The 26,306-nt window shown below is 34.8% G+C and overlaps 1 protein-coding gene across 16 annotated transcripts in view; it reads left to right on the top strand.

The window, feature by feature from the left end:
- PICALM (phosphatidylinositol binding clathrin assembly protein) overlaps positions 1-24,498 on the top strand; it is a 107,247-nt gene extending 82,749 nt beyond the window's left edge. For 6 of the 16 annotated variants that reach the window (XM_073215926.1, XM_073215929.1, XM_073215921.1 and 3 more), the window contains 8 exons: positions 616-747; positions 840-870; positions 1,045-1,144; positions 3,818-3,841; positions 5,193-5,252; positions 6,701-6,805; positions 21,681-21,783; positions 22,989-24,498. In XM_073215926.1, the coding sequence (XP_073072027.1) occupies positions 616-747; positions 840-870; positions 1,045-1,144; positions 3,818-3,841; positions 5,193-5,252; positions 6,701-6,805; positions 21,681-21,773 (545 nt within the window). In that variant the 3' untranslated portion in view covers positions 21,774-21,783; positions 22,989-24,498. The remainder of the gene's footprint in view (positions 1-615; positions 748-839; positions 871-1,044; positions 1,145-3,817; positions 3,842-5,192; positions 5,253-6,700; positions 6,806-21,680; positions 21,784-22,988) is intronic. The other 10 variants (XM_073215922.1, XM_017661974.3, XM_017661980.3 and 7 more) reach the window with 5 other exon arrangements.
- Positions 24,499-26,306: the final 1,808 nt, after the last annotated feature.

Genomic DNA, 26,306 nt, shown 5'->3' on the forward strand with positions numbered 1-26,306 from the left:
CAATGTCTTAGTTTACTGGATGGTTTTATGAGATTGGTTTAGCAATGCTTAGGTATAATTTAGGTTAGCTGTATTTTAGACAGAAGAAAAGAGACGATCTAACAGTTCATTTTCACCTTCCTTTGTATATACCTTACATTCTCTACTTTGAAAAGTACAAAAAGGTTTGTAAAATGCTATTTCTTAAAAGAAACTTTTTTCAGATTTATAGGATGTATTTTTTTTTTTTTTTTTTTACCTACATTGCATCAAGTGTAATTGAGCCAGAAAGTTTTGCCAGTGAGGGAGAGAATTACATGCCATTTCCTTTTCTTCCACGACTTTGGAGGAAGAATAGTTACTTGAATGCTTTTTTTCTTTATCCCCTTTGTCTTTAATGTAATTTTGTCATGAAATAGACAAATAATTTCTGTCAAAGTCAGTATAGCCTCTCAATCAGTTCACTTTGAAATGATCAATTTCTCCTTTTTCCTTTTAAGAGCATTTATTAGTGCCCATTATTTTGGAGGACTTTTTCAGTAAACAAACAAGGAGAAAAGGCAGAAACTTCCTTTAGAAAGCTGTAGCACCATAAAGTTCCTTACAAATCCTATTTCGTCTGTTTGTAACTTTAAGGCTTTGATGAACTAGGTGGACTTCTCAAACCAACAGTGGCCTCTCAGAACCAGAGTCTTCCTGTTGCCAAACTCCCACCTAACAAGTTAGTATCTGATGACTTGGATTCATCATTAGCCAATCTTGTGGGCAGTAAGTATTCTTTGGATTCTTTAATCATCTTTAAAATAGGTTTTATAAAATTGAGTCTAGTTTTTAAATGCATTATTTTTCTCCTGTCCCAGATCTTGGCATTGGAAATGGAACCAATAAGAAGTGAGTGCTGTATTTATATTCTTTCCCCACATGCCATTTCATTTAGAGGTTGATTTGGCTTTCATTTTGAAAATATGTATAGAGATGTCAAGTCTTCATCTTAAATGCTCTGGTCAATCTAAATATATACCATTTTTGCAAACATTTAATGTTCTCACTTATGTTTATTTAAAGTGATGTAAATTGGAGTCAGCCAGGTGAAAAGAGGCTAACTGGAGGATCTAACTGGCAGCCAAAGGTTGCACCAACAACTTCCTGGAATGCTGCAACAATGGTGAGTTGAAGAAACTCATGATATACTAACATGAATAATTTAGGTAATTGTGTAACATGAAAATGTTTTTAAAGTGATAGTCATAAAGGGAAAGATTGTTAAAGTTACTGAGTTTTAGAAATATGAGTAATTTGCATTTCTTTTAAAGGAAGCTGGTTGACTATATTTGCCAGGTACATTTTAGTAGCTAACACTTACTTAAAGATTACTTTGTGTCAGGCATCATTCTAATAAATACTATGAGGTTTTATTTTACTTGGTCCTCAAATTAATCTTATGTGGTGGTAACTGTTGTTGCCACCATTTTACAGATGAGGAAATGGGAGACGCAGAATTATTAAGTAATATGCCCAGGATCACAGAGTTCTTGAGTGATTGGTTGGGGTTTTAGAACCAGACAGCCTAACAGCAGAGCATGTGCTCTCAATCACTACTCTGTACTGCTGGTCTCAAATTTATTACTATTTATCTAGAACATAAAATCTTGAAATTTTTTCTGATCTTACCACTGGTAAAGAAGCTATACTACTCAGTTTTTGTTACTATTGTCATGTAATTGATGTAGTTTATTTTTATTTGCTGCAGTTATGTTCTTGAAGTCACTGGAACACTGAACCATTGCTAGGTTCTCTCTTTCACACATACACAACTTCTCCAGCAGTGGTTCAGTATTCATTAATACACACGCACACACATACCTCACATACTATAATTTTTAAATCCAAAAAAAAAAGTTCATTTTAGGTGTTAACTTTTTTATTTTACAAACAGAAAAATGAGGTTCAGAAGTGTTAAATGATATGTCTGAGGCTACCCCCACTAACAGGTACAGTTTGAGATTCTAGCCCTTTCCAACTGGCCCCAGAGCCAGAGCTTCTTGTAGTACACTGCACACTGTTCCCTCCCTTCTCCGTCCTTTAGTCATCTTCATTTCAGACCTGAAATAAGATAGAACCTTCCCTTGTTTAACCTCAGTTGGGAACAAATACATCGGACAGCAGATTTTTCTCCTTTCTATACATGTCTATGAATGACCTTGAAAGCACCACAGATTTAATTCTTGGGATTACAAATTAATTTTAGTGAGTGACAAATTTGCAAATACAGAATCCATGAAAAATGAGGATTAATTGTATATGCTAGTTAATCAGCATCTACTGCTGAAGAAGTTCTAATTTTAATTATAAATGGGCATGGTTTTCTCCGAGTAGATTTGTGGCTATACCCCTATCCTTGGTTATCTGCTCTTTTACTGTTTAGAAAAATGTGAAATATGCTTCCTTGAAGTGTGTTAATAGCATTTTGATTACACAGGCTGCACATTGGAGCCTTTGTATTGTTATTAGAGATCCTAATTATCCTTGTTATAGCCACTTATTATTAAATTCTTTGTAGAGCATTGCCCTGTTTTCCTTCAGTCAATCATATGAAAAAGTTAATAGGGCTGAGCTATAACTAGTGTGCTAATAAAATTCTGTGTGACATTATCTAAAGAGTTTTGTGAGCTTCAGTGTTCTTAAATGGAAAGTAATATTGAAATTTAGCTACATCTTTAAGGTAGTAATTTTTCATTGATAGTGGTCCTACCATTGCTAATAATAAGACCTTGTATTTAAATAGTTCAGGTTTTCACACATGCATACACACATACTATATTCTCTTGAGTCTGTGAGCAGTGTGCCCTTGGGGGGGAGTTTGAGCAGGTTATCATCCAATTGTAAGGATAAAATTACTGTGATTTTTTTTTCCCAAGTACAAAGCAACTAGAAAGCAGATTTAAATTGAAATCCATCCCTTCTGAGTCTGAGTCCATGTTTTTCCCCACTGTAACACACCTCACTGACAAGGGGATGGCAGGAGGTTAAGTTAGTGGATTTTATACCCTTATGTGTGAGATATACATTGATAATGTATAAGGAATAATATAAATCCAAATGCTGATATGAAACTACAATAAATGTTTTCTCATAATATTAGAAATACAAGTTTGTAAATATTAGAAGTTTGTAAATAGCACTTAAGATTAACTACTAGAATGTAATAAACATCTAACCATCTAGAATTTGTATGTAAGTTGATAAGATAGCAATAATTATAGTGTTATGTTAATGTATATCATCAAGGATTTTGTTAAACTGTATGTATGTATTTTATAGAAGTTCTTTTTAATGACTAACATTTAAGGTTGGTGATGTGATTAACTATTTAGGTAAATTTTGCTAATGACATTTCTTTACATTTCTAACCTTTTTATCCTTAAACACTGTCAAGGTTTTAATTTTTTTTATTTAAAACAAATTCATTGATATTTTATTAAAAAATATAATGATGTTATACTACAAACTTTTAATTACTAGCTTTTTTTCTGTGGTAGACATTATATGATGCTCCCTATTTATGGGTTGCACTGAATTTGACACTGTTGACACTCCTGATTTTATGTTTTAATGACATTTGTAATCAGTAAACTGTTTTGTATGTAAGGGGATGATACTGTGCCAACCTTGATAGTGTTCTAGTATAGGTGTTTTTCCATTAGCTACTGAAACAAGGGATTTTAGGTAGTTAATGTACATGTGAACTAAAATGCTCTCTGTGTATTTTCTGTTGTGTAAGTACTTGTTCTAATCCAGTGTTATTGCATTATGTAATTGTTCTTCCTGGGAAAAACAGAATGGCATGCATTTTCCACAATACGTAAGTGACCAAAAACTAGCCTTTTTGCAATAAATTGGCATGCTATTAACCACTGCTGTAGCAGAATCTCATAACCTTCCAGCTATTACTTGTTTTCACATTCAGATTTTCAATGTGCCAAAAATTCTTCCTGGCATCTACTGGTTTCATGGGTGTGTTGCAGAATTGATTCTGATGGTGGCATGGGAAATACATATTTTTTTTCTTGCTTAATATTCTGCCATTTGCTGCCAGATGGCTGGGTGTCTGTGTGTGTATCTGTGCTGCCACTATGCACTTGATGACTTCTGAATGAAGGGAAATGTTGATCGTGGTAATGTTGAAAATAACAATTGCATGAAATCCTACAGGCTTCTGCTGGACTTGGCAGTTTGTCTACTGCTCTTGCAGCTCTTGGTTTTTAAGTAGGGAGAGACCAATAAGTCCTACATGCTCACCCAAATACTAAACTTTCAACTGTTCTTAGTTATGCTTCATTTAACTTCTTCATGCATACGGTCAAATTGTCACATAATTTCAGTTTTTTTTATGTTTCAGCAGTGTTATTGGTCTTTCACCTGTATTCAGTTTTCATAACACATGCAGGGAATGTTGTTAAGACAGCAGATATATCTAAAGTGATTCTTGCTCAGATTGCATATTTGCAGAGCTTGAGTTACAAGTAGGACATGGGAGGGAACTTAAACATCTTAGCGGTAGGTTGTTCTTTGAAGCATTAAAGCATAAAGGTTTAGAAATGTGTCGTTTCCCCAATTTGGTGCTTTGCAGAAGACGATTTAAATAATTTTTGGAATAAATTAAGAGGAATACTAACATATGTACTCTGTATAGGTGCTTCATAGTAGTCATACTCAGTAGTGGTTTGAAAGCTTTGGGATTCTTTGAAAAGAGTGAACAAGGTCCTTGAATACTAAATGTTTAGAAGATGAGATTCTTAATTGACTTGGGATCTTTAAATTTTTTTACTTTGCTGAAAAACTGAAGTACCTAGGAAAAAATCAGTAATACTACTTTTTTTTGGTGAACATTTTTATGATAGTGATAGAATTTAAATTTTAGTACTTTGAATATTTTTTAAAATCTGAAGATTTTTAAAGCTGTAAAAGCATGTTGAAATCTTAGATCACTGTATCTAAGTTTAAATGGTATTTTTTTCTTTCTAGTAATTCTGCTTCTCTGCTAATTTTGAGGTACTTTTTTTCATTGAGTATTAATTGACACAATTACTAATGACACAGTGTCACATTTAATCACAGCTGTCTTAGCAATTCTTCTTAGTTGAACTACAGCTATTAATTCATTGAACTCATGAGTTATACTTCCTTGTTTATTTTTTCTTTCACTGTATCAGGCACCCCCTGTAATGGCCTATCCTGCTACTACACCAACAGGCATGATAGGATATGGAATCGTAAGTATTTTTTCAGATGCAACTTTCTGAAAATAGGTTTATTCATATTTAATATGCCCTTTATTAGACTTAATTGAAAAAATAACTTAGTGCCACACATACCCATAGTGCTTCACATAGAATCTTGTTCCGTAGCATTGGTTTCCTAAATATTTCTAGAATAGTCATCATACAGCAGATATCATTTATTTATGTTTACAGTATTACTTTGCTATTTTTTCTCTCATAACTTTGCTAGGCATTTTATACTTCATTACAAAGTCATTTAGACATTAATGTTAACTCCAAGCCTTTGTTGCTATGACCTTATATTAATGCCAGTGAGGTCTTACAACCTTAATGCTGTAGAGAAGGGCGTAGTTATCATTTCTTGAATTGTACAGGGGTAAATTTAGTAAAGGCCAGAGAAACTTTACTGTAACTAATTGTTATAGTACAAAACCAGTCCTTTAACCTTGAAGCTGCCCACAGTTCACATTCTAGACTGCTTTTACTCTCCCCACTCTCTTCTTACAGAGACACACTTAAGATGAGGATGAAGGTAGTGGCTTCACCCCACCTTTCAGGCTTGGGCTGTTGCTGCTGTGCTATTTCCTTACTTAGGGTTTATGGGAGTTGCTCTTCACCTACGTGTAAAGAGGTTTCGCAGCTTTTGGATTGGTGGTCATTATATAAGAAAGGAGTTTGCATAAAAACTCAGGCCATAAAGTGAAGTTTTCACTACAAATAGGAAACTACTTGGAAGGTTAAACAGAACTTGTAGATACAAGATTATAGTGGTCTGTTTGCACTGTTTTGTCATGTATTAATGTTAAATTTTTAACATGGAGTGGTAACTTTTTTTAAAGAAAGATGGTTAGTTGAGATTCTATTTTCAGTTACTCAAGCATGAACTGACTGACCTCTTTGTGTATAACTGAAGCCTTTTTGGTTCTTCCTAAAAATATCTGAAGTAAAATGGAAGAACCATAGAAAGTAAACCTCTTCAAAGGATCAACTGTAATTCACTTGTGATCTCTTGCATTATTATATAAGAACTTGATTTGATATACAAAGGCAGTTTACTTTGAAATGTCTTTGCTGTTTTACAGTTTTAAGTTACCCTGTGTCTAAGTAAAGCTGGAAAATTTGGAAATTTTGGAAATTTTTTGGTCTAAATTGTTTTATCTGTTATATATATAGAAAGTTTTAAATTTTACAACACATTGTATTTAAAAAATTGAGCTTTTTTACAAACTTTCAAAAATTAGGATATAGAATTTCTATACAAAAAAAAAATACTCTTAAAAATTTGTACCTGCTAGTCCTATTTGTATTCATAGGAATTTTCACTTTGAGTTAAAGCAGAAGTACTTGTACTTTTCATCTCTGTCATCCTTCTTGTTTACTTACTCATAATAAAGAGGCTGTGAGTCAGCGTCCTTTAACTCTTTTTTTTTTTTTTTTAGTCTCCTCAAATGGGAAGTGTACCTGTAATGACACAACCAACCTTAATATACAGCCAGCCTGTCATGAGACCACCAAACCCCTTTGGCCCTGTATCAGGAGCACAGGTATTAACATGCTACATGTAACTTTTCATGTGCTTGATGTGGGAAGGAATATAATACTTAAAAATCCTTTTATGCAACTTGAGAATAAGTGATTTGCATTTTTCCCTTCATGGTGGTTGTTATTTGCTTCCTGTCTTTCTCATGTGAGAGCTTTTGGGAATACTGAGTATTTGGATGGAAAGTACAAGCAGGTTACAAATACTGAAGATGGACAACTCTTGGTAACTTACAGATAGATGGTGATCCAGCTGATGGTTTTTCTGAAGTTAAGGAATCTACTTTCTGTTCCATGGTTCTAGCATGCTCTTCTTTGTGAATCCTAGAAACCTGAACTCAGAGCTCCAGTGCGTTGGCTTAAATAGTGCAACAACACAGACATTGCCCTTGGGATGTTTGTAAACCTGACAAGTCTTCTCAAAATTGTGAATGTTAGTTTTTCACTGGATAACTTCCTGCCACTGAAAACCAACCCCAATAAAGGCACAATGCTTAAAATCCCATGCTGACCTCATTTCTTTAAAGGAAAGACTTTACTCTTCAAATGTTTCTAAGGCCCTCTCCTAGTTCCTGCAAATTCACCCTGAACATTTCAGTTTGTCTTTTATCTGATTATTGTTAGCTTTAGAGGAATCTGGATTGTTTTGTTAAAGCTTCTCACCATTATGGTTAGGAGAGGAAGATAGGACATTTCTTCATTATTCACTTCTCCGGTGACATACTAAGTGATGGGACCCTTGTGAAGTGATAGAGTGGCTTATCTTTAATGTCTGTGGCTCTGCTTGTATTATTTAGTAATTAGAAATAATTACATGCAATTGTTAAAGCACTGCTTTTCTTACATTGCTTCCAATGCCAACTGATTGGTTACTTTCTGTGTTTAATGCTTACTTGAAAACATTTGTGTGAGCATTTGGTAATGGACTTATTTTCCTTCCCCACTTGAATACATGTAGTATAAACACTTGCCAGTGCGTATAGTGTTATATTGCCAAAATTAGTTTGTATTGATCTGGTTTGAATTTAGTCTCTCTGTATTTCATAGACTAGTAAAGCACAGGAGATATGGTTCAGCATTTCTGAGAACTGAACTCATTTATTAAATGGCATCTTGGGGCATTCCAGTAACTGGGAGTGGATAGTGAATTTAGTTCTAAAAAGATAAAATCCATGTGCTTCATAATTTGTGTGTTTGCCCAGATGCCCTTTTTTTCCCCCTTGTCCATGTTAAAGGGGCCATTTCTTTGTGTTCCTCAGTCATTTAAGTATTTACAATGAAGATAGCTGGGAGTCAGAGTAATGGATGTAGTCATTACTTATTTTTGTAAGTCAGTTACTTTTTATGCATTTGTTTTTATAAAGTGGATTATGGGTATTTATAGTTTTCTTTCTCTTCTGTCTTTTGCGAGCAGTATTTCTAAATTTTGGCTTAACTTGCTAAAGAAACATACTAAATTTTAGTGATCTTTCAAGATATTCATGATTTCCCTGAATTTGATATAGATAGCTTCTTGAGATTATATGTCTTCCATACATCCTTTAGTTTTTTCTTTGTTGTTCATACTTCTAATGTCAGGTATATAGCATTTATTTCAAAAATTAATTTTTTTCCCTGCAAGAAACTAAGTGGTAAGAACTTACATTTATTTAAGAAAAACAGCTACACTCTAGTGCTGTAAATTTACCAGGAACTGCTAACTACAGAAGTTTTTTGCTGATGTGTGGCTAAACCTTGCACTCACCCAGTCTGGGTTTTGTCTTGTAAACTGTTGTCTCAGAAACAGAATGTATTTGTTATCTTAAGCTTGGATACTGCCTGACAGTTTTCAAGCACTTTTACATACATTATCTCACCTGATTCTCAAAATAAATATTAAGGTAGATGGGCCTATTGTCACCATCCTGATTTATAGATAAAGAAAGCTAATTGTTGGTTGGACAGGTTCTTCCAGTAATTAAGTGTTGAAATGCAACTTATCTCTAGGAAACCCTGATTCCTTGTCCAGTGCTCATTTGTACTACACTGCTTCACACTTTGTGCTAATGGGACTGAGCCCACATGGCCACTACAGTCGTCTCCAAAAGGAGTGAACCACTCTGCAAATTCCTTGGGTTTCCTACCGAATTGTAAGATACATTTACACATTCAGGATGTAACTACTATTGTTGTCAAGAATATCCTGTACAGTTTTGGATAGTACTTTCAAACTTGAAGCATTTTTTATGAGTCTTTTTATTACTATTAATGTTAATATGGCAAAAAAAAAAAAATCGTAGAGGTAGCCCTCTAGCATTTGCTCTTAACCCAGGTTTTATCTGTTGTCTTCTAAAATCCATGTAACTCTCATGAAACACCAAAAAAGTATAAGAATTTCCATATGCATGAAAAGAAACAGTGACCAAAATACCTTTTCCTAGTTATTGTATGCCAGAAGAGAACAAAATGAGAACATTAGGATGGTAAGTTTCTAGTTGAGAAATAAAATTTGAAATGAGTACTTTAAATATTGATTGAAAAAGCACATGAATTAAGGAAACAAACTAATAACTAGGAGAAGACAATCCGTGGTGATGAAGTGGCTCAGAGATTCTTTGGTCTTCTCATACAGTCATTCGAATCAGTTGAAAAGTCAGAGGCGTGTATCTTTCCATGTTACTTTTAATTCTTTTTCCCCCTTTGTTCTCTATGTGTCTCCTTGGAAAGACCTGCTAATTATTCCTCTGCTATTATTAGATCCACCCTTATGTTCTGCTGCCTTCATGCAGATTGAAACCTCTCTATCTCATGCTTATTTTACAGTAGTCACCCTGTGTTCCTTGCCTTTCTAATTTAATCCGTTATGTAGATACTGGAATAGTCTTCTGTAGTCAGTATTTGTAGCTTCTTATCTCCATACTCAAAAATCTAAGGAAGTGAATCTAGATAAAACAATGTACACCTGCATCCCCTCAGCTTTCTTTATCTTAAAAACAAAGTCTCTGTATATATAAGTGTAACAGTGAGTAAAAAGAATATTCAGGTTTTTCAGTTCCCATGCCTTTGCAGTTCTCAGTAAATGTCCAGTGCTCTGTTGTCTTTTCCAGAAGTTCTTCATCTGTCGTAAGGTGGATTTACTCTTTACTCATTCTTTAGTCATTTCTTGGCCCTTTCCAGTCCTTCTCAAATCTGAAGTTTCTTATCCTGCATTGTTTTTCTTTATGGAACTTTCACTACCTGACATCTGTCCGTCCATCCGTCTGTCTGTCTATCCATCCATCCAGTCTAGCAAGAGATGCCTGTACTAGATTTGTAAGCCTCACAGAAGCAGGCTTCTCTGTGGCTTACTTCTATATCCCTGGTTCCTAGAATGGTGACTAACTCATAATAATTTTTAAACATGTTAAACAAGCAAATCTGGTTGAAAACTTACCCTTTCCATTGTGTAACTTATACTGTTCCTCACTGATCTCTTTTCACTTATAACCATTATAATAATTTATAGCAGTGTTCAAAATTGGTTTACTTTGTTGGCTAATAGTTACTGTAAGGTAGACTGTTAAATGACTGTCACCTGAGGAAAGAAGACAACTTTAATTTCATGATTGAGTATTTTTAATAATTAAAAAATTAAACCTGTCATCTTTGAAGTAAATGACTTTGAATTAAGATTTTCTCGTGCATTAGTTTTTAATGATACTTAGCTAGTCCCTTGAATTTTGTCCATTCAGTGTTAGCTGTAAACAAAATAATTTTCCCTAATGAATTACCTTTCAATTGTTTTTTCATTACTTTGCTCTCCTTTTTCAGTTGGATTCAAATTCTTTGAAGGCAGAGAACATCTCTTTGTATATTGTAAATGGTAGTTTAAATGTAAAATAAGTTCTATCAAAATAGCATCTTTTAATCAAATCCCATGTGTGGCTATTGCCAAAAATCTTTTCCTACTCCTTGAAGCATTCTTTTGGAAGCCGTTATTCACCTAGGGCATAACTTGTAGCCCTTGGTCTCTTGCCTACTTACTATTAAATCAGGGTAATATTTCTGAGAGTACTTAAGTCCTTCAAAATGTTTATCTTCTTGCCATTTATTGAGGCATTCCACACAATGTGTTTTGTGTTCTGCATTATATCTGGGTTATTCTAAGTGCTACATTTCTGCCTGTTAGTGAGAGAGTAGCTAATACCTTCCAGATGGTTATTAGCTCAGACTGTTCTGTTCTTCAGGAAATTGTCTTCATTATTGCTTTAATTTAATCAACTACACTATAGTATTGAAATTATGCCTTCCTATATACTTGCCTTGTTCCCTCCCTGCTTTTTGTGCTGGCTGTTGTGTATTTTTAAGATATTTTTATGTAACTGTTAGTTGCTTAAAGATAGGCACTGTGTTATTCTGTTTCATGCCTAACATTGTAGCTTTTTTTTTTTTAATGTTTTCCAATAGTGCATCATCCTAAATGGTTGACTACATGGAAAATACTAGACCCCTATGGTTAGTGCTTTGTTTCTCTTGCATACTTCCTGACAGTTCTGCTCACTACTTGATTGTGTGTAACAGGTTACTAGGGTATCTGTTCATCAAGTTGAGGAGAACAGGGATTCTATGCCTTCACTTGTGCTTTATATAAATTTTACTGGTACTTACTGGTATTTAAATGTCTGTCCGACTAATAGTTTGTAAACTCAGTCTGCATTATGATATGCAGCTATTACCTTACTAAGCATAAAGACGGTTTGCCTTAGTTTCAGTTTTCTTTTGAAAGTCAATGTGATGTGAAACAACATTCTTTAATGAATCTTTAGAAGGGAATTTAGATGTTGATGAGCTTTGGGGAAAAGTATTGTTGTGTTTATGTTCTAATCACTCCCTTACATCAGAAACTCACCGATTCCTTACCATTCTGTTTTCCCAAAAACAGTAGGAAAACCATAGTGTTTTATTTGGGCATTTAACTTAAAAACTAAGCATATTAACCCTTAAATAGAATTCGTGCCTCATATCGAATTTACCGAGCATCATAATTCCTCCAGGTGGTAAAGATACCTCAAGACCAGTGCTGGGCATAGAAGCCACAGGGCATAAATCTGCAAAGAAGTAAAAAGCTAACCTTTTCAAAAAATATGGCTTCTCTCTCACTTACCAACTTTACATCTCCCTGTATGGCCCCGGAAGATGACTGGTTAGCCAGAGACGGGTAAGATTCCTCAAGGGAGGAACAACCTAAGACAGGCACAGTCGCAGGGGGGCCATCACATGAGAAATTGGGGATCAACAGTGGTGAGGCTTAGAACCTCACCCCCCCTGTTTTGAGAGAAATCTGCATCTGTGGATGTTTTAAGGCCCTTGTCTAGCTTGGATTAACACATAGTCTACAGGCACACACCTGATCATCTACAATTGCTCTTACAACACTAAACTATGTTTTCTACCTTTATCTTGCATCTACCTACGACTTCAGCACTTTATTAAAAATAAAAATAATAATAATAATAAAGGGAGAAATGTGGGATCCACATATAAATCAAGTATAAAAATCAAATGAATATTCATATTTGACCTGATTGTTTATAGTTCATAATGCGTGATCAAAACTGAAAGTTTCTGTGATGAATGCCCTTGTACTGTTCACCATGTAAGAAGAACTTATTCACTATGTAAGAATTCGTTCACCATGTAAGAACTTGTTCGTTATGCTTCAGAAGATTGGAGACTGATGAGAATTAGGCTTGAGATGGATTAATGATTGTGCATTGAGCATTGACCCCCCTATACAGAATTTTATTGTTGTTAACAACCATTTGATCAATAAATATGAGAGATGCCCTCTCAAAAAAAAAAATGAGATAATAACAAGAAAAAAAAACTAAGCATATTAAAAGGTTTTTGGCTTCTTGATTTGGTATTGGGTGTTTTTTATGGAGGATTGCCTGTTCACAGAGGATATGTATAAAGATACAAAATGGCTGCTGTGTTTTGGTTTGTAATAGCCAATTTTAAGTAAATCTGACATCAGTTAAATGTCTGAAAGGAAACAATGGCTTGTTGTGAGTGATTTTTTACCCTTCTAAATAGGGGCACTGTTAGCTTTAGATATTGGAATAATTCAAGTCTTAACACACACAAAAAATGGCCTTTATAATGACTTTCTTGTGTGTAAGAACTAATGGCTCTCTTCACTTTAAGGTTTAGGTTTGTTTTTTTTTTTTAACTTTCATGTGTGTAACTGTGGAAGTTGGCAGTGCCTCTTCTGTCAGCTGATCTGCCCAGCTGGATTTCTTTGAAGAAGGCCTTTTTGCCTTGTTAGCAGTGTATTGTGCTCATTCATCCGTAGCTAGTAAAAGATATCAGGAGAAAATTTGGGAATTAGTACCATAGGTGAAAATGTTTCTCTAATCCCCAGGGCACACCTGAAATCTGTCACAGCAAAAATCTGAGGCGTTCATCTGCTGACCTCTATTAATAATAAGACAACCTGTAGAACAAGCCCTTTTTACTACTTTTTGCTAAAGACATTCTTTCTAAAAGTGAAAATCTAATTTCTTCAAAAGGAGAACATACTGTAAAATCTTGAGTGACTGAAACTCTACAGAATCTTCACGGTGAGCATCATGACCATATACAGCACTGTGTGTAGAAAGCACAGGGGTGTATTGCCTAATTTACTTCTCTAGCCCCTTTTAAAAAATTATTCCTCTGTTTTGACTTTAACTTTCTCCTATATGTCCTAGTATGTTAATTATAGCCATAAATTCTAGCAGAGTCGAAATTAATTGCGATAGCAAGTTTTAGAGAGGAAGCAAAGCACCAGATCTACATTTGAGTCTGTTCTTAGTGTTGTAAGGCTGTTGTAACCTAGTGTACCACAAACTTGATGGCTTAAAACAACAGAAATTTATTCTCTTACAGTTCTGGAGGTTAGAAGTCTGAAAACGAGATATCAGCAGAGCCATACCTCTTCTGGATTTTCCAGCTGTTGGTAGCCCCAGTCATTCTTTGGTTTGCAGCCACAGCACTCAGTCTCTGCCTCTGTTGTACGGCATTTTCCTTGCGTCTCTGTCTTCACATGGCATTTCCCTCTCGAAAAAAGGCACCAGTCACTGGAATAGGACCCACCCTAATGACCTCACTGTACCTTGCTTATGTGTGCAAAGACCCTGTTTCCAAATATGGGCACATTCATAGGTACACATTCAGCATATCTTTTTGGGACCACAGTTCAATAGAGTCTGTTTGACTCCTCCTCAGTCAGTTTTCCAGGGCAAATTGCCTATATAACTTTGATGAGCCTGATTTTACCTTCTATACTTACATTTAATTATTTTGTCTCATTATAGTACTGATTGACAAAAACCTAGATTTTCATTTTCCTTGGTTTTGAGGGGGTAATAAGTTGAAATCTACCAGGAATCAGCAGTGAACACTTTGATAGTCTGAACCAGGTTTCATGATTCCCATTCATCAAATGGAACTTTAAAAGGACTTTTCTCTTACCATTGAAAGCACTTCTGATATATGGAAGATGTTTATTTTTAGCATAGGTCCGTTAATATTTTCTCCCATGAGTCTAGGAAATCTTGTGATCAGTTTCCCACTCTAGTATGCTTTTCTTTAGCTTTTTGTCAATTTAGGGTGACATAATTATAATGAGATGACTTAGATGCCATTTTGGAATAACACTGCTTCTGTGTTAATAGTTTTAAATTATTGTAGACTCTAGCAGTAGTCTTCAGTTTTAGAGGGTGTAGATTGAATGAGGGACGCTCCTAGATCATTGTCTGTTTCCTCCAAGATGAGTAGTGCTTTGAGGGTGATAGGAGTAACGTTAACATAACTTTGTGTTTTATTGATAGCTAAGAAACCTCAGATGGGGTTATGTTAAGCACAAACCCAAGAAGCAGTTACCAAAGACTATACTCAACCTACAGGGCAGGCTCTCTACCTTAAACAATGGAGAAGTCCTCTCCTTATTTTATTTTTTTTTTATTGAAACATGTTTGATAGACAGTATTATATTGGTTTCAGATGTACAACATAGTGATTGGACAATTATATACATTACTAAATGCTCACCATGATGTGTATTTACTATCTGTCAACAGAAAGGTGCTACAGAACTATTGACTATATTACCTATGCTGTACTTTCATCCCCATGACTAATTTATATTATGACTGAGATTTTGTGCACCTTTATCCTCTTACGTATTTAACCCACCCACCCTGACCCTTCCTTCATGGTAACCAGCAGTCACTGTTCATTGTATTTTATCTACTGCTATTCTGTTCATTTTATTTTGTTTTTAGATTCCACATGTAAGTAAAATCATATGGTATTTATTTTTCTCTATCTGGCTTATTCACCTAGCATAATACCCTCTAGGTCCATCCATGTTCTTGCAAATGGCAGGATTTCTTTCTTATGGCTGAATAACATTGCATTGTGTGTATGTACCACATCTTTATCCATTTATTTGCTGATGGGTGCTTTGGTTGCTTCCATATCATGGCAATTAGAAATGATGCAGAAAACATAGGGGTGAATATGTCTTTGGATTAGTGATTTTGTTTTCTTCAGGTAGATTCCAGAAAGTGGAATTACTGAATCATATGGTAGTTCTATTTTCATTTTTTTGAGAAACCTCCATACTGCTTTCCATGGTGGCTGCAAAAATTTACATTCCCACGAATGGTGTACTGAAGGTTCCTTTTTTTCCACATCTTCACCATCACTTCTTATTTATTGTTTCATTGATATTAACCATTCTATCAGGTGTGAGGTGATAGCTCACTGGTTTTGATTGCATTTCCCTGATGACTAGTGATGTGGAACATCTTTTCACGTGTCTATTGGCCATCTGTATGTCTTCAAAAAGATGTCTCTTCAGGTCCTTTGCCCATTTTTAAGTCAGATTATTTGTTTGGTTTGTATTGAGTTGTATGAGTTCTTTCCATATTTTGGATATTAGCCCCTTATTCGATATATCATTTGCAAATATCTTCTTCCATTCAGTAGATTGTTTTTTCATTTTGTTGATGGTTTCCTTTGCTGTGCGGATGCTTTTTGGTTTGATGTAGTCCCACTTGTTTATTTTTGCTTTTGTTTATCTTGCCTGGGGTGACATATCCAGAAAAAAATTAATGCCAGTATTTAAGAATTTTACTGCCTGTGTTTTCTTGCAGGAGTTTTATGGTTTCAGGCCTTACATTTAGGGCTCTAATCCATTTCAGGTTTACTTTTGTGTATGGTGTAAAATCGTGATCCAGGTTCATACTTTGGTGTGTAGCTCTTCAATTTTCCCAGCACCACTTACTGAAGGCACTGACTTTTCCCCATTTTGTAGTCTTGCCTCCTTTGTCATATAATTGACCATAGAAGTGTGGGTTTACTTCTGGGCTCTCTATTCTGTTTCAGTGGTCTGTGTGTCTGTTCTTGTGACAGTACCATACTGTTTTGATTACTGTAGCTTTGTAGTACAGTTTGAAATCAGGGAGCATGATACCCCCAGCTTTGATCTTCTTTCTCAAGATTACTTTGACTATTTGAGGTCTTTTTGTGGTTCCATACAAATTTTAAGATTATTTGCTTATTAATTCTTTGAAAAATGTAATTTGGTAGGGATTCCATTGACCCTGTAGATTGCTTTGGGTAATAAAACCATTTTAACAATATTAATTCTTCCTATCTGTGAGCATGGAAAATCTTTCCATTTTATTTGTGTCATCTTCAGTTTCTTTCATTAGGGTTTTATAGTTTTCAGAGTACAGGTCTTTCACCTCCTTGGTTAGGTATATTCCTAAATACCTTACTCTTTTTGATACAGTTGTAAATGGGATTGTTGTCTTAATTTATCTTCCTGCTAGTTCATTATTTTTATATAGAAATGAAGTAGATTTCTCTATATTGATTTTATATCCTATTAACTACTGAATCTTTATTCTGGTTACTTTTTGGTAGGGTTTTTAGGGTTTTCTGTATACAGTATCATATGATATCCAAATAGTGACAATTTTACTATCTTTGCTCTTCTTTTTCTAGTTGATTTAGGTATAGAGTTAAATTATTTGAGGTATTTCTTATTTCTTGAAGTAGGCCTGTATCACTGTAAACTTTCCTCTTAGGACTGCTTTTGCTGCATCCCAAAGATTTTGAACTATTGTTGTTCTTGATTTTCACTATTCCCAAAGTGTTTTTTTAAATTTTCTCTTTAAAGAAATCCTCTCTTCTGGCTGTGCTTCATAGAGACAGCTGAGGAATAGCTTTATCTTTAGTATAAAATATTGGAATGCAATACTGTATATTTATATCCCTGTGTAACTGGATTCAAATGTACCAGTAATGGCCTGGCTCTGTTTTAAACATAATCCAAAAGCAACTTATTGTTCTGTGACCAGCTGATGTTTCTGTGGAGTCCTGTTAAGTATTGCTGTGGTCTCTGAATGTTTTGATTGCAGCAGCATTATCAGGAAAATATTTTTTAACCACGTGCCCTCAGTGTATGTGTATTTATAAATTATGTATTCCTACAACAATATATTAGGTATATTAAAAACTTGTAAAAAGTAGAAATTTTGAAAGAGCGAAAATTAAGAGAAAGACTTTTTTTTTGAGAGGGCATCTCATATTTATTGATCAAATGGTTGTTAACAACAATAAAGTTCTATATAGGGGAGTCAATGCTCAATGCACAATCATTAATCCATCTCAAGCCTGATTCTCGTCTGTCTCCAATCTTCTGAAGCATAACGAACAAGTTCTTACATGGTGAACGAATTCTTACATAGTGAATAAGTTCTTACATGCTGAACAGTACAAGGGCAGTCATCACAGAAACTTTCAGTTTTGATCACACATTATGAACTATAAACAATCAGGTCAAATATAAATATTCGTTTGATTTTTATACTTGATTTATATGTGGATCCCACATTTCTCCCTTTATTATTATTATTATTTTTATTTTTAATAAAATGCTGAAGTGGTAGGTAGATGCAAGATAAAGGTAGAAAACATAGTTTAGTGTTGTAAGAGAGCAAATGTAGATGATCAGGTGTGTGCCTGTAGACTATGTGTTAATCTGAGCTAGACAAGGGCAATAAAACATCCACGGATGCAGAAGAAAGACTGTTTTTATACACAGATTGTTATATCACCAAAAAGCATTTAAATTTAACATGTAATAGTATGTTTATTATGTGTATTCACTGCTAGTTGCTGAATAAGAGACAAGTAAAATGTTTTCATCTGAGGAGCCTCCAGGTGAGTATAGTATGGAAGCACAAAAAAACTGGCTGTAGAAAAAGAATGATAAGGAAACAGAGTGTTGTGAACACAGTGGAAGAGCAAACGCACCACAGATTTGATGACATTTGAGCTGAGCTGGGCCTCTTGTTTAAGAATAGAAAAGCATTTGGTTGTAAGTAGTAGGGAAAATTGAATTAATATTTGAGTTACTAGTATATGCCATGCAACGTGCTGGATGCTTTATGTATATTTTCATTTAATCCTCAAGACCATCCATAGATGGGGATATAGTATAGAATCTATATATTCTAAACCCCATTTTATAAAAGAGCCAGGATTAGATTCAGTTCCATCTTTGTACAAAACTGCTGTCATCCCTGGCAAAGATAGTCTACCCATTTTCTCTTAAGATGTTGACTCTGCTTTTCTAACAGAGACAAAATTAGTCTATGTAGCATTGCTGTTTGCTATCTAGGCTTGTGAGTAACTGAAAATTGAATATGTAAGGATGAGGCAAAGTTTATTCTTCTCTAAGAATTTTAAGCACAGCCAATGGTAATGTCAGGTGTTAATCCTTAAATATTAATTCTTTATTCTCCCACAGACTTTAAATTGCACTAGTTTCACTTCCTAAGACTGCTGCTATTTTCTTTCTTTGGTGTTAAATGGTAGTATAATGAAGGAGTAAACCAGTTTTTATGGTTTTTAGTGTATCAATTGAATTCTTTTTACTGTAGGTATGCTTGCCTTTTTATTAAAGTTAACTGTAACCTTTTTATTAAAGTTAACTTACAGTTTCTGTACTCTTAAACTAAACAAACTCTACAATCAAAAAATCTTTGGAGAGAAAAGCAAATTTTTGGTAATGTTAGAATTTTCATTTCAGCGTTTTATTTTTAAAGATTGATTAGAGTGAAGGGAAGGCATGAAGGAATTTCAAATAAGAGTTGCCATTATTAATTACTTGTAAATCTTAGTATTTTTATTTATGTGCTGCTCTTCTTTCACTGCTTCTCAGTATTTCGTTTTCCTGTAAAATAAATGGGAATAAAAAATGTGTCTATTAGACTAGTAAGACTGACCACTTTGTTTAACAGGTATATTTATTTGTGGTATAGGCCAGTTTAATTTGAACAAACTGATAGCTGTACTAATTTTTTAAAGCACTGTGGGAGCTATGGTACAAAGAGTATTATTTTTAAATAAATGGGTAAAAGGTTGTTTTTGTTATTCTATGATGCCATATTTATAGTAGAATTTGGACAGTCAATTACAATTTGTTTTATGTTGGCTTGTAAAATTTGGTTATTTTGCAATTAATAATATTAGTTAGGTTTTTCTAAAAAATCCTTGTTCTCCAGGACTTCGCAGCCCTTATGTGTTCTTTAATTCATTTATAAGAATAAGTAAAGAAGAGTCAGCTCTTGTAATTTCTGGTGACTTTTTCAGACTTTTAAAATCCATGCTCACCAACCAGGATCCTGTTTCCCCCTTGTGCTCTTCTGTTCTTCTTGTTTGCCCTGAGCAGTGGTCAGGCTATTGCAGCCTGTTTCCTTTCCTTCTCTTTTTTTATTTACGCTGACTGCGTTTCCGCATGTGCATAGTATACCTATGCTTTGGTACAAGTGCTGGGAAAGGATAAGACTAGATGGTCGAAGGCTGCTTTGTGGCCTGATCCTTAGCACTCTGCAGTCGGCCAGACCAGCCTGGTCTGTGATTTCATCTGCCTGGGATGGATATTGATAACATGACACTTAATGTAGGGATAGTAAGTCTTGTTTTCTCATGTTTCAATTTAGCTACATATGTGTGGATTTTACTGATTTAACAGACTAGAATTATTAGAAACTAGCACTTTTATCCCACAAGAAAAATGTATCCTCTGTAACATTATTTGTAAGTCTGTAGGACTTCTTCCTAGCAATATGCTCACATATGAGAAGAATAGAAGTGTTCTTTGCCCACATTGTTCAGGGGGGTTTTCCTCTGAACCGTCAGGTCTTCAGATTGCTGCCTTCATGAAAACATTTGATTCAAGATAATGTTTTAGTGGGATTCTCACTGTAGACTCAAGATTTTGGATGTGATCTATCTGCAATAAGCAGGTTTTTGTTGTTTTTGTTTTAACTTTTAAGTGTAAGAGAAAAATCTGTTTTGAAGAGAAACCCAGTTAATCTTAGATTCCCTCTGGCTCAGTGACTGATGATCCCTTTTTTAAAAATCATTCTGCTTCTCAGTGGTTATCCATGATTGGTCTAAAATGGGAGGAAGAGACATATTTCCAATTAAGTTGTACCTTAATCTGTTCCTGTGTGGATGATACTTGAATCCCCAAATACAAACATTCTGCCCCAGCCTGCTTACGTAATTCCATCATCCTTCCTGTTTTCTCTTCCCATTGTCTTTGAACATTTATATCTAAGAATAAGGTATAGATTAGGAAAATGACTCAATCACTAATATAACTGAATATGATTTCTAAGCCTGTAAAATGATCTTGGTGTCCCAAGCAGCAAATTACATGTACTGGTGATATATTTGCTGAAACTCATTGGCTATTCTCTATCGTGCTTTTCTTAAAAAAAATTAAAAGGAAGGAGTGAGATCACTTTTAACCAGCAAAGACAGATTTTCAGTCTTGAAATCCATTGTAAGGTTTGAATGTTGAAGTGTGGATTGAAACTACTTGCACTTAGTCAACTTGATTGAACACCCCTAAAGGGACAGCTCATTTCATGGTATCCCTGTGTTGCGTGCCTCTGCAGTCTTATGGCAGGGGAGGGGGGGAAAGGTAAAAGGTTGTTACAAACTAAAATGGCTCGTGTTTGGTTTGAAATACTCTTTAAATAGGCTGGGTGAAGCATGTGTATATATGAAAATGAACATCTTGGTTCTTCAGGAACTCTTTCTTTGAGGTAATACTAAAGATACATTATTAGGTTCAACCAACAGTCCACTTGACTTACTGTATATTCAAATGACTGTTAGCAGCAAATTCCTACAATCAAGCAAATGTATTAAAACAAGCAGAATCAAAGATCTTAAGTATTCCCTGTATTTGGGGCACTATGTTGGCAGTTGTTCTAGGTGACCTGTAAGGACACCGTCAGAGTATATACATCAGGATATATACAGCATGTCCAGATAAACAGGCAGGAGATAACTCCATGTGTAGAAAAGTATGAGCACTGAGGACAGAACTTTTCACCTCTTACAAGGAAGGAAAAAAACATTATTGCAGCCAGATGTGTTGAGTCTGGACTGGGATAGAGTTTTCAGTTTCAGCCTGGACACAGGAACATCTTCCCTCAGTTAAAAAGAAAAACCACATTTATGCCCTTCCCATCTTCCCCTCTCCCCAACACACATACAATGAAAGCCTTACCCATGGGTCAGCTTATGCTGACCTTTTTGAGTAGAAGACTATATTCCCTTGGGATTTCAGAAAGTTTGTTTTCTGAAAAGCATATGCCATTTGACACCCTTTTATTTGACATGAGACTGGAACTTTGTTTTAATAACTCCATTTTCTACAAAGGCTGCCTTTATTAAAGATGACAAAACAAGCCACTTCTTCTTTCATTACATTTTCTGCTTTCATGTTCTGTCATTCTGAGATCTTTTTTTCTTTTCCTCTCTCTGTCTTCTTTCCCCCAGCTGTCTGCAGCATCCAGCCCCTCCAGTCACAGTCCTCACAGAGCTTCAGGAAAGGACCCTTTTGCAGAGCTCTCTTTGGAGGATTTCTTATAAATCACTTTAGGTATTGCTGCTTGTTGGGGGAGACGGGGACTTAAATACTTATAAAAATTACCAAACATTTTAAGTACCATTCACTCTTCTCCTTTGTTTCTTTAAAGGACTCTCGGTTCCCTCTCTTCCTCCTCCTCCTCCTCTATTCTTTATGTGAAGAATAAAAATAGATTATGATAGGACGTAAGGACAAACAACTTGTGGAAAATGTCCTTAATGCATCTCTCATGTTTATATATAAGCATCCACCCCTCACTGCAGATGGATGAGATATAATACGACCCTTAAAAACTGGGTGTTTTAGTCAGTCTTTAAAGATTTATAGAGAGCAACATGATTTTGCACATTGGAAGAGAGCTTGATTGGGAGCATCTTCAGTTTTAATATAATGGCCATAGTCGTGAAAAATTCATTTTAACAATTTCTTTAAAGGGTTATATTTGTATATATGGGTTTTCATTTAAAAATAGTAACATTTTCCAAAAAAAACACCTTATTATTTGTTTAAAGTTAAGGCAAGTGAATACTTAAGCACTTTTTGATAGATATCTGATTCTGCATTTGATCCACACTGACTCTTGCTGGAAGACAGTGTAATTTGTTCTTCTTGGTGCTCTAGCCCTCAGTGTAGATATACTTTCTAGATCTCTGAGAGATTGTACTCTTCTGATCTGATAGTAGTTCATTATCACATCTACTTCACTAATGTCTTTGGATGAATAGTCTAAGGGATATCCTGAGTGATATCTGGGTGAACAGTGAAAACCTATTAAAAAGTATTTGCTCATAGATCTTTCAGATTTTGATTTATATTAATAAATTACTTAGTAAGCATAATGTTACTATTCCTTTAATTATCTCTAATTTTATGGCATCATTTGGAAACATATTTCAAATTTTGCTTTCCTAAGTGAGATTTTTATGTGGAATATTGTGTTCATGGAAAGATTTTCTGAACTGTCAGGGAAAGTTGCTCATCATCTTCCTTCTACCCCTTGGATTTTAGCAATTAGATATTTATAAGGACCACAAATTGGGCTTCAAATACTGAGTTCCGGCACATGATAAGCTGGTAATTTGTTTTTTAATCAGGGTTTGTAATAAGCATGTTATAAACAGTTCTGGGCCAATTGGATGTTAAAAGCCACAAAGCATTTTTATTTCTGAGAAGACATCCTACAATGCAATAATTGACTTAAACTTTTCTTTTTCCAGATACAGTTTATGTAACTAGATGGAAGAGAATGGAATTACTCCAAAAGGACAAGTGCTCAAACAGCAAATACTTACTTCCAGCAAAATCCAAACTGCTGTCTCTTAAACTCTCTACTTCCATTAGAATGCTACAGTAATCCAGTGAAGGCCCATGAAGGAAATTGGGACTAGTCTATAGAAGAACATATCAATACAGTTTATAAAGCCAAGAATTGCCATGATTTCAGACTAAGATCTGTCTTTTTGGTGACTAACCTTTCAGTTCTTTCAACTCCTAATAATACCCATAATCAGTAACCTCCCAAGAATAGCCCATATTTGGAAAGTGTCAAATTTGTATTTGGAAAAGCTGCCTGGAGAAAAGAGCTGTGTCCTTTACTATAATGCAACAGGACTCCTTTGGGGGGAATCAGAAATCATAATTCTTAATTATGCAGTATTTTTCTTTTCTCCAGTCCTCCCAGATACAGAAACAGTAACTAAAATTAACTTCTTTTTAAAAAATTATATATTCAGTTTGCAGTAGACATTCCTTAAGTATTTGTATTTATTTATGATTATCAATTTACATAACATTAATATTGTATCAAACCTCCTTATGAAAATGAGTATGGATGTACATGGTATGCTTGATTTTTATCCACAAGAATGAATCTGATTCAGAATGCTTTTCAGCTGACATATAGAGCACTAAATATTTTAAGGCAAATCCATAGGTCTGAAATGTTTAAGAGTTCTCAGTCTCTATGGGATTTAGGGAAGCATTATAAATGCATTAATCCATATAGTCAATTCTGTGCCTAGGATTTTGCAAGGGAACAGTTCACTGACTAGGAAAGCACTACATTTTAGTTCAGCATTAGTGCATTGGGAAGGAACTTTACTGCTTTGTGCTTGGCATGTCATTATTTTCCATTTGACATTAGGGCCTTTCCAACTTGAATGTGAGGAATTGCTTTCACTTCAAGACTTTCCTTCTTTTCAGTAAAACTCTAGGAGGTGTGATGGGGGGGGAGGGAAGGAAACAAAATCCTTGATCCTTTTATTTGGCTCATGCCATGTTATGATCATGTACCTTTTAAATAAGGGGAAATAGTATCTTTAAAGTTAATGTCTAGCCAAGAGTTTAGTTAACGAAGAATTAAACTGCACTGTTGATCGGTGCTTTGTGTAAATACATCTTAATGTTTCAGTTGAGAGGGGCCTTAAGAAGGACAGTTCATTGTAGGAAAGCAATTCTGTACATGAGTTTAAGCATACTTGTTGCATTGTCTCTGCAGATTCTATTTTTGTTTACAATATTAAAATGTATGTTAGCAAAAATGGGTGGATTTTCAAATAAAATGCAGCTTCCACAAAACTTTTGTTATGGTATTCTGGTCTGAGGTGCATTTTCTTCTTTGCTTTTTCCTTTTTCTTTATGATGAGTATCATTATTTTTGGTAATAAAAGTATACCTAGGTGATTATATTCACTGATGTAATAAATTGTGAAATTTGTTTTAACTTAATTTCCAAAAAGATTTATCTTTGTCCTTTTTGTTACCTTCTAGACCCTTATTGGTAAACTCAACTAAACTAAAACCAATTCATTTCTGTCTTGTGGTTAGATGCTTTCAGTCAGGTAAGTTTAAGGGAGAAAATGCTTTGAGTTTGACATATTGATTATTCTGCCAAAGAAACCTCTGACTATATCATGCTTCATATTGAATAGTAAGTAGGATTTGGAGTATATGATAGAGGGATTAAAAGCTTTGCATCGATAAATGTCAGCATAATATTTGTCATGGTTGGAAAAATAATCTTTAGTCAATATACTTTGTTGATTTTACCAGTTTTTAAGTTTCACCATTATTAAACCATTTTCATCTGCGAAATTAATTGTGCTTGAGTAAGTTAACATCCTCAACATCACAAATTTTGATTTGTCTCTTGTGTTTGAGTAGATGTTATATTAGGGGTCTATGGCTTGTTCTATTTGCTTATGTTTGTATGTTTTAGGTTGTAAAGGTACTTCCTCTTATTGCCCAAACAACTTTTGGGTTTCTTGGATAGGTATTACTGATATTTTACAAGTTTTACAGATTGGAATCAGGAACTAGAAAAGGAACTTATTCGGGTCAATAAGCTAACAGGCAGGGAAGTCAGACTTGGTTTTATGATCAGTAGTTCTCTCTGTGACCTGCTGTTGTTAATTCAAATGTATAAACTGAAATAGGAATTGTGTTCCTCTGTAGACTGATGACCACTCTTCACTGGCACGTGGTCTTCTCCTGTGAAGCACATTTCCTGTCTCTTGCTCTGATGCTAAGACATCTTTGACAAGGAAAGATGCAAAACACATAATCACGTTCTTTTGTCAAAATAAAACAGCTGAGGTAAATCAGCAATTGAATGCATAACTACATGTTATAAACTTATACATGCCCACACTATCTTATTATTACTCTCCTAACTTAGTGGCTGCAGAGAGATGATGAAATTATTAGCTGCAGAGGGCAAGCTATATCCCTACCAAATCATTTTCAAAATTAATTTTTTGCTTTTAACATCTTAATTGTCATGCAACATTATTTTAAAATACCCTTTTTTTAACCAATGACTTTGAGATCCGTGTTTTGAAAGAGACCTAATCTGAGACTAGGAATGGTTTATTCTCCACATGGCCAACAAAACTGGCCCTTGGAAAATAGACCTTTCTATGGGACAAGTTTCTCTTTAAGTTAGAATAAAGGCTCTTCTCTCATTCATCATCATCAACAAACATGTTTCCAAAATTCTGAGAATTCAGAGTACTGATGCAAATGCTCATTCCTCAACACTCCATGGAGAAAAACAGTATCTCCCCAGGGTGAGTGTGGTTCCTGTGTGTCAGCAGTGGCTGGGTCACAGTGTGTGGAGAAGTTACAGAACTCAGCCAGATGAGCTTATTCTTGACTTCCAGAAAAGATGGCTCCACAGCTTCCATCAGTGGCCTCTGCAACTACCTTAGATATTTGTCTTGCCAAACTTGTTCTGACTAGCTTTTTGGAACTCTGCTGTCTGAATAGACTGAATGGAAGGACTGCATATTACTTCCATGCAGTGTTCCTCAGAAAACCTTAAGCTGATTCCCTGTTACCATTAAGTGACGTTCCTTTTGGTGTGTCACCAATCAGAGATGTTCTTGAAGTCTTAGCTAGCATTTTTAGTGTAATTTTGGTATAAGTACTTGGTAAATGACACATTTGTTATCGATGTAGCATACAGGTAGAGTTTTTATGCTATATGACAGTGACCGCATTGTCAAAAGTTGTGTAAAGTTCTTCTCATATTGTTT

The sequence above is a fragment of the Manis javanica genome, chromosome 11 (assembly GCF_040802235.1).
Source record: "Manis javanica isolate MJ-LG chromosome 11, MJ_LKY, whole genome shotgun sequence".
NCBI lineage: Eukaryota > Metazoa > Chordata > Mammalia > Pholidota > Manidae > Manis > Manis javanica.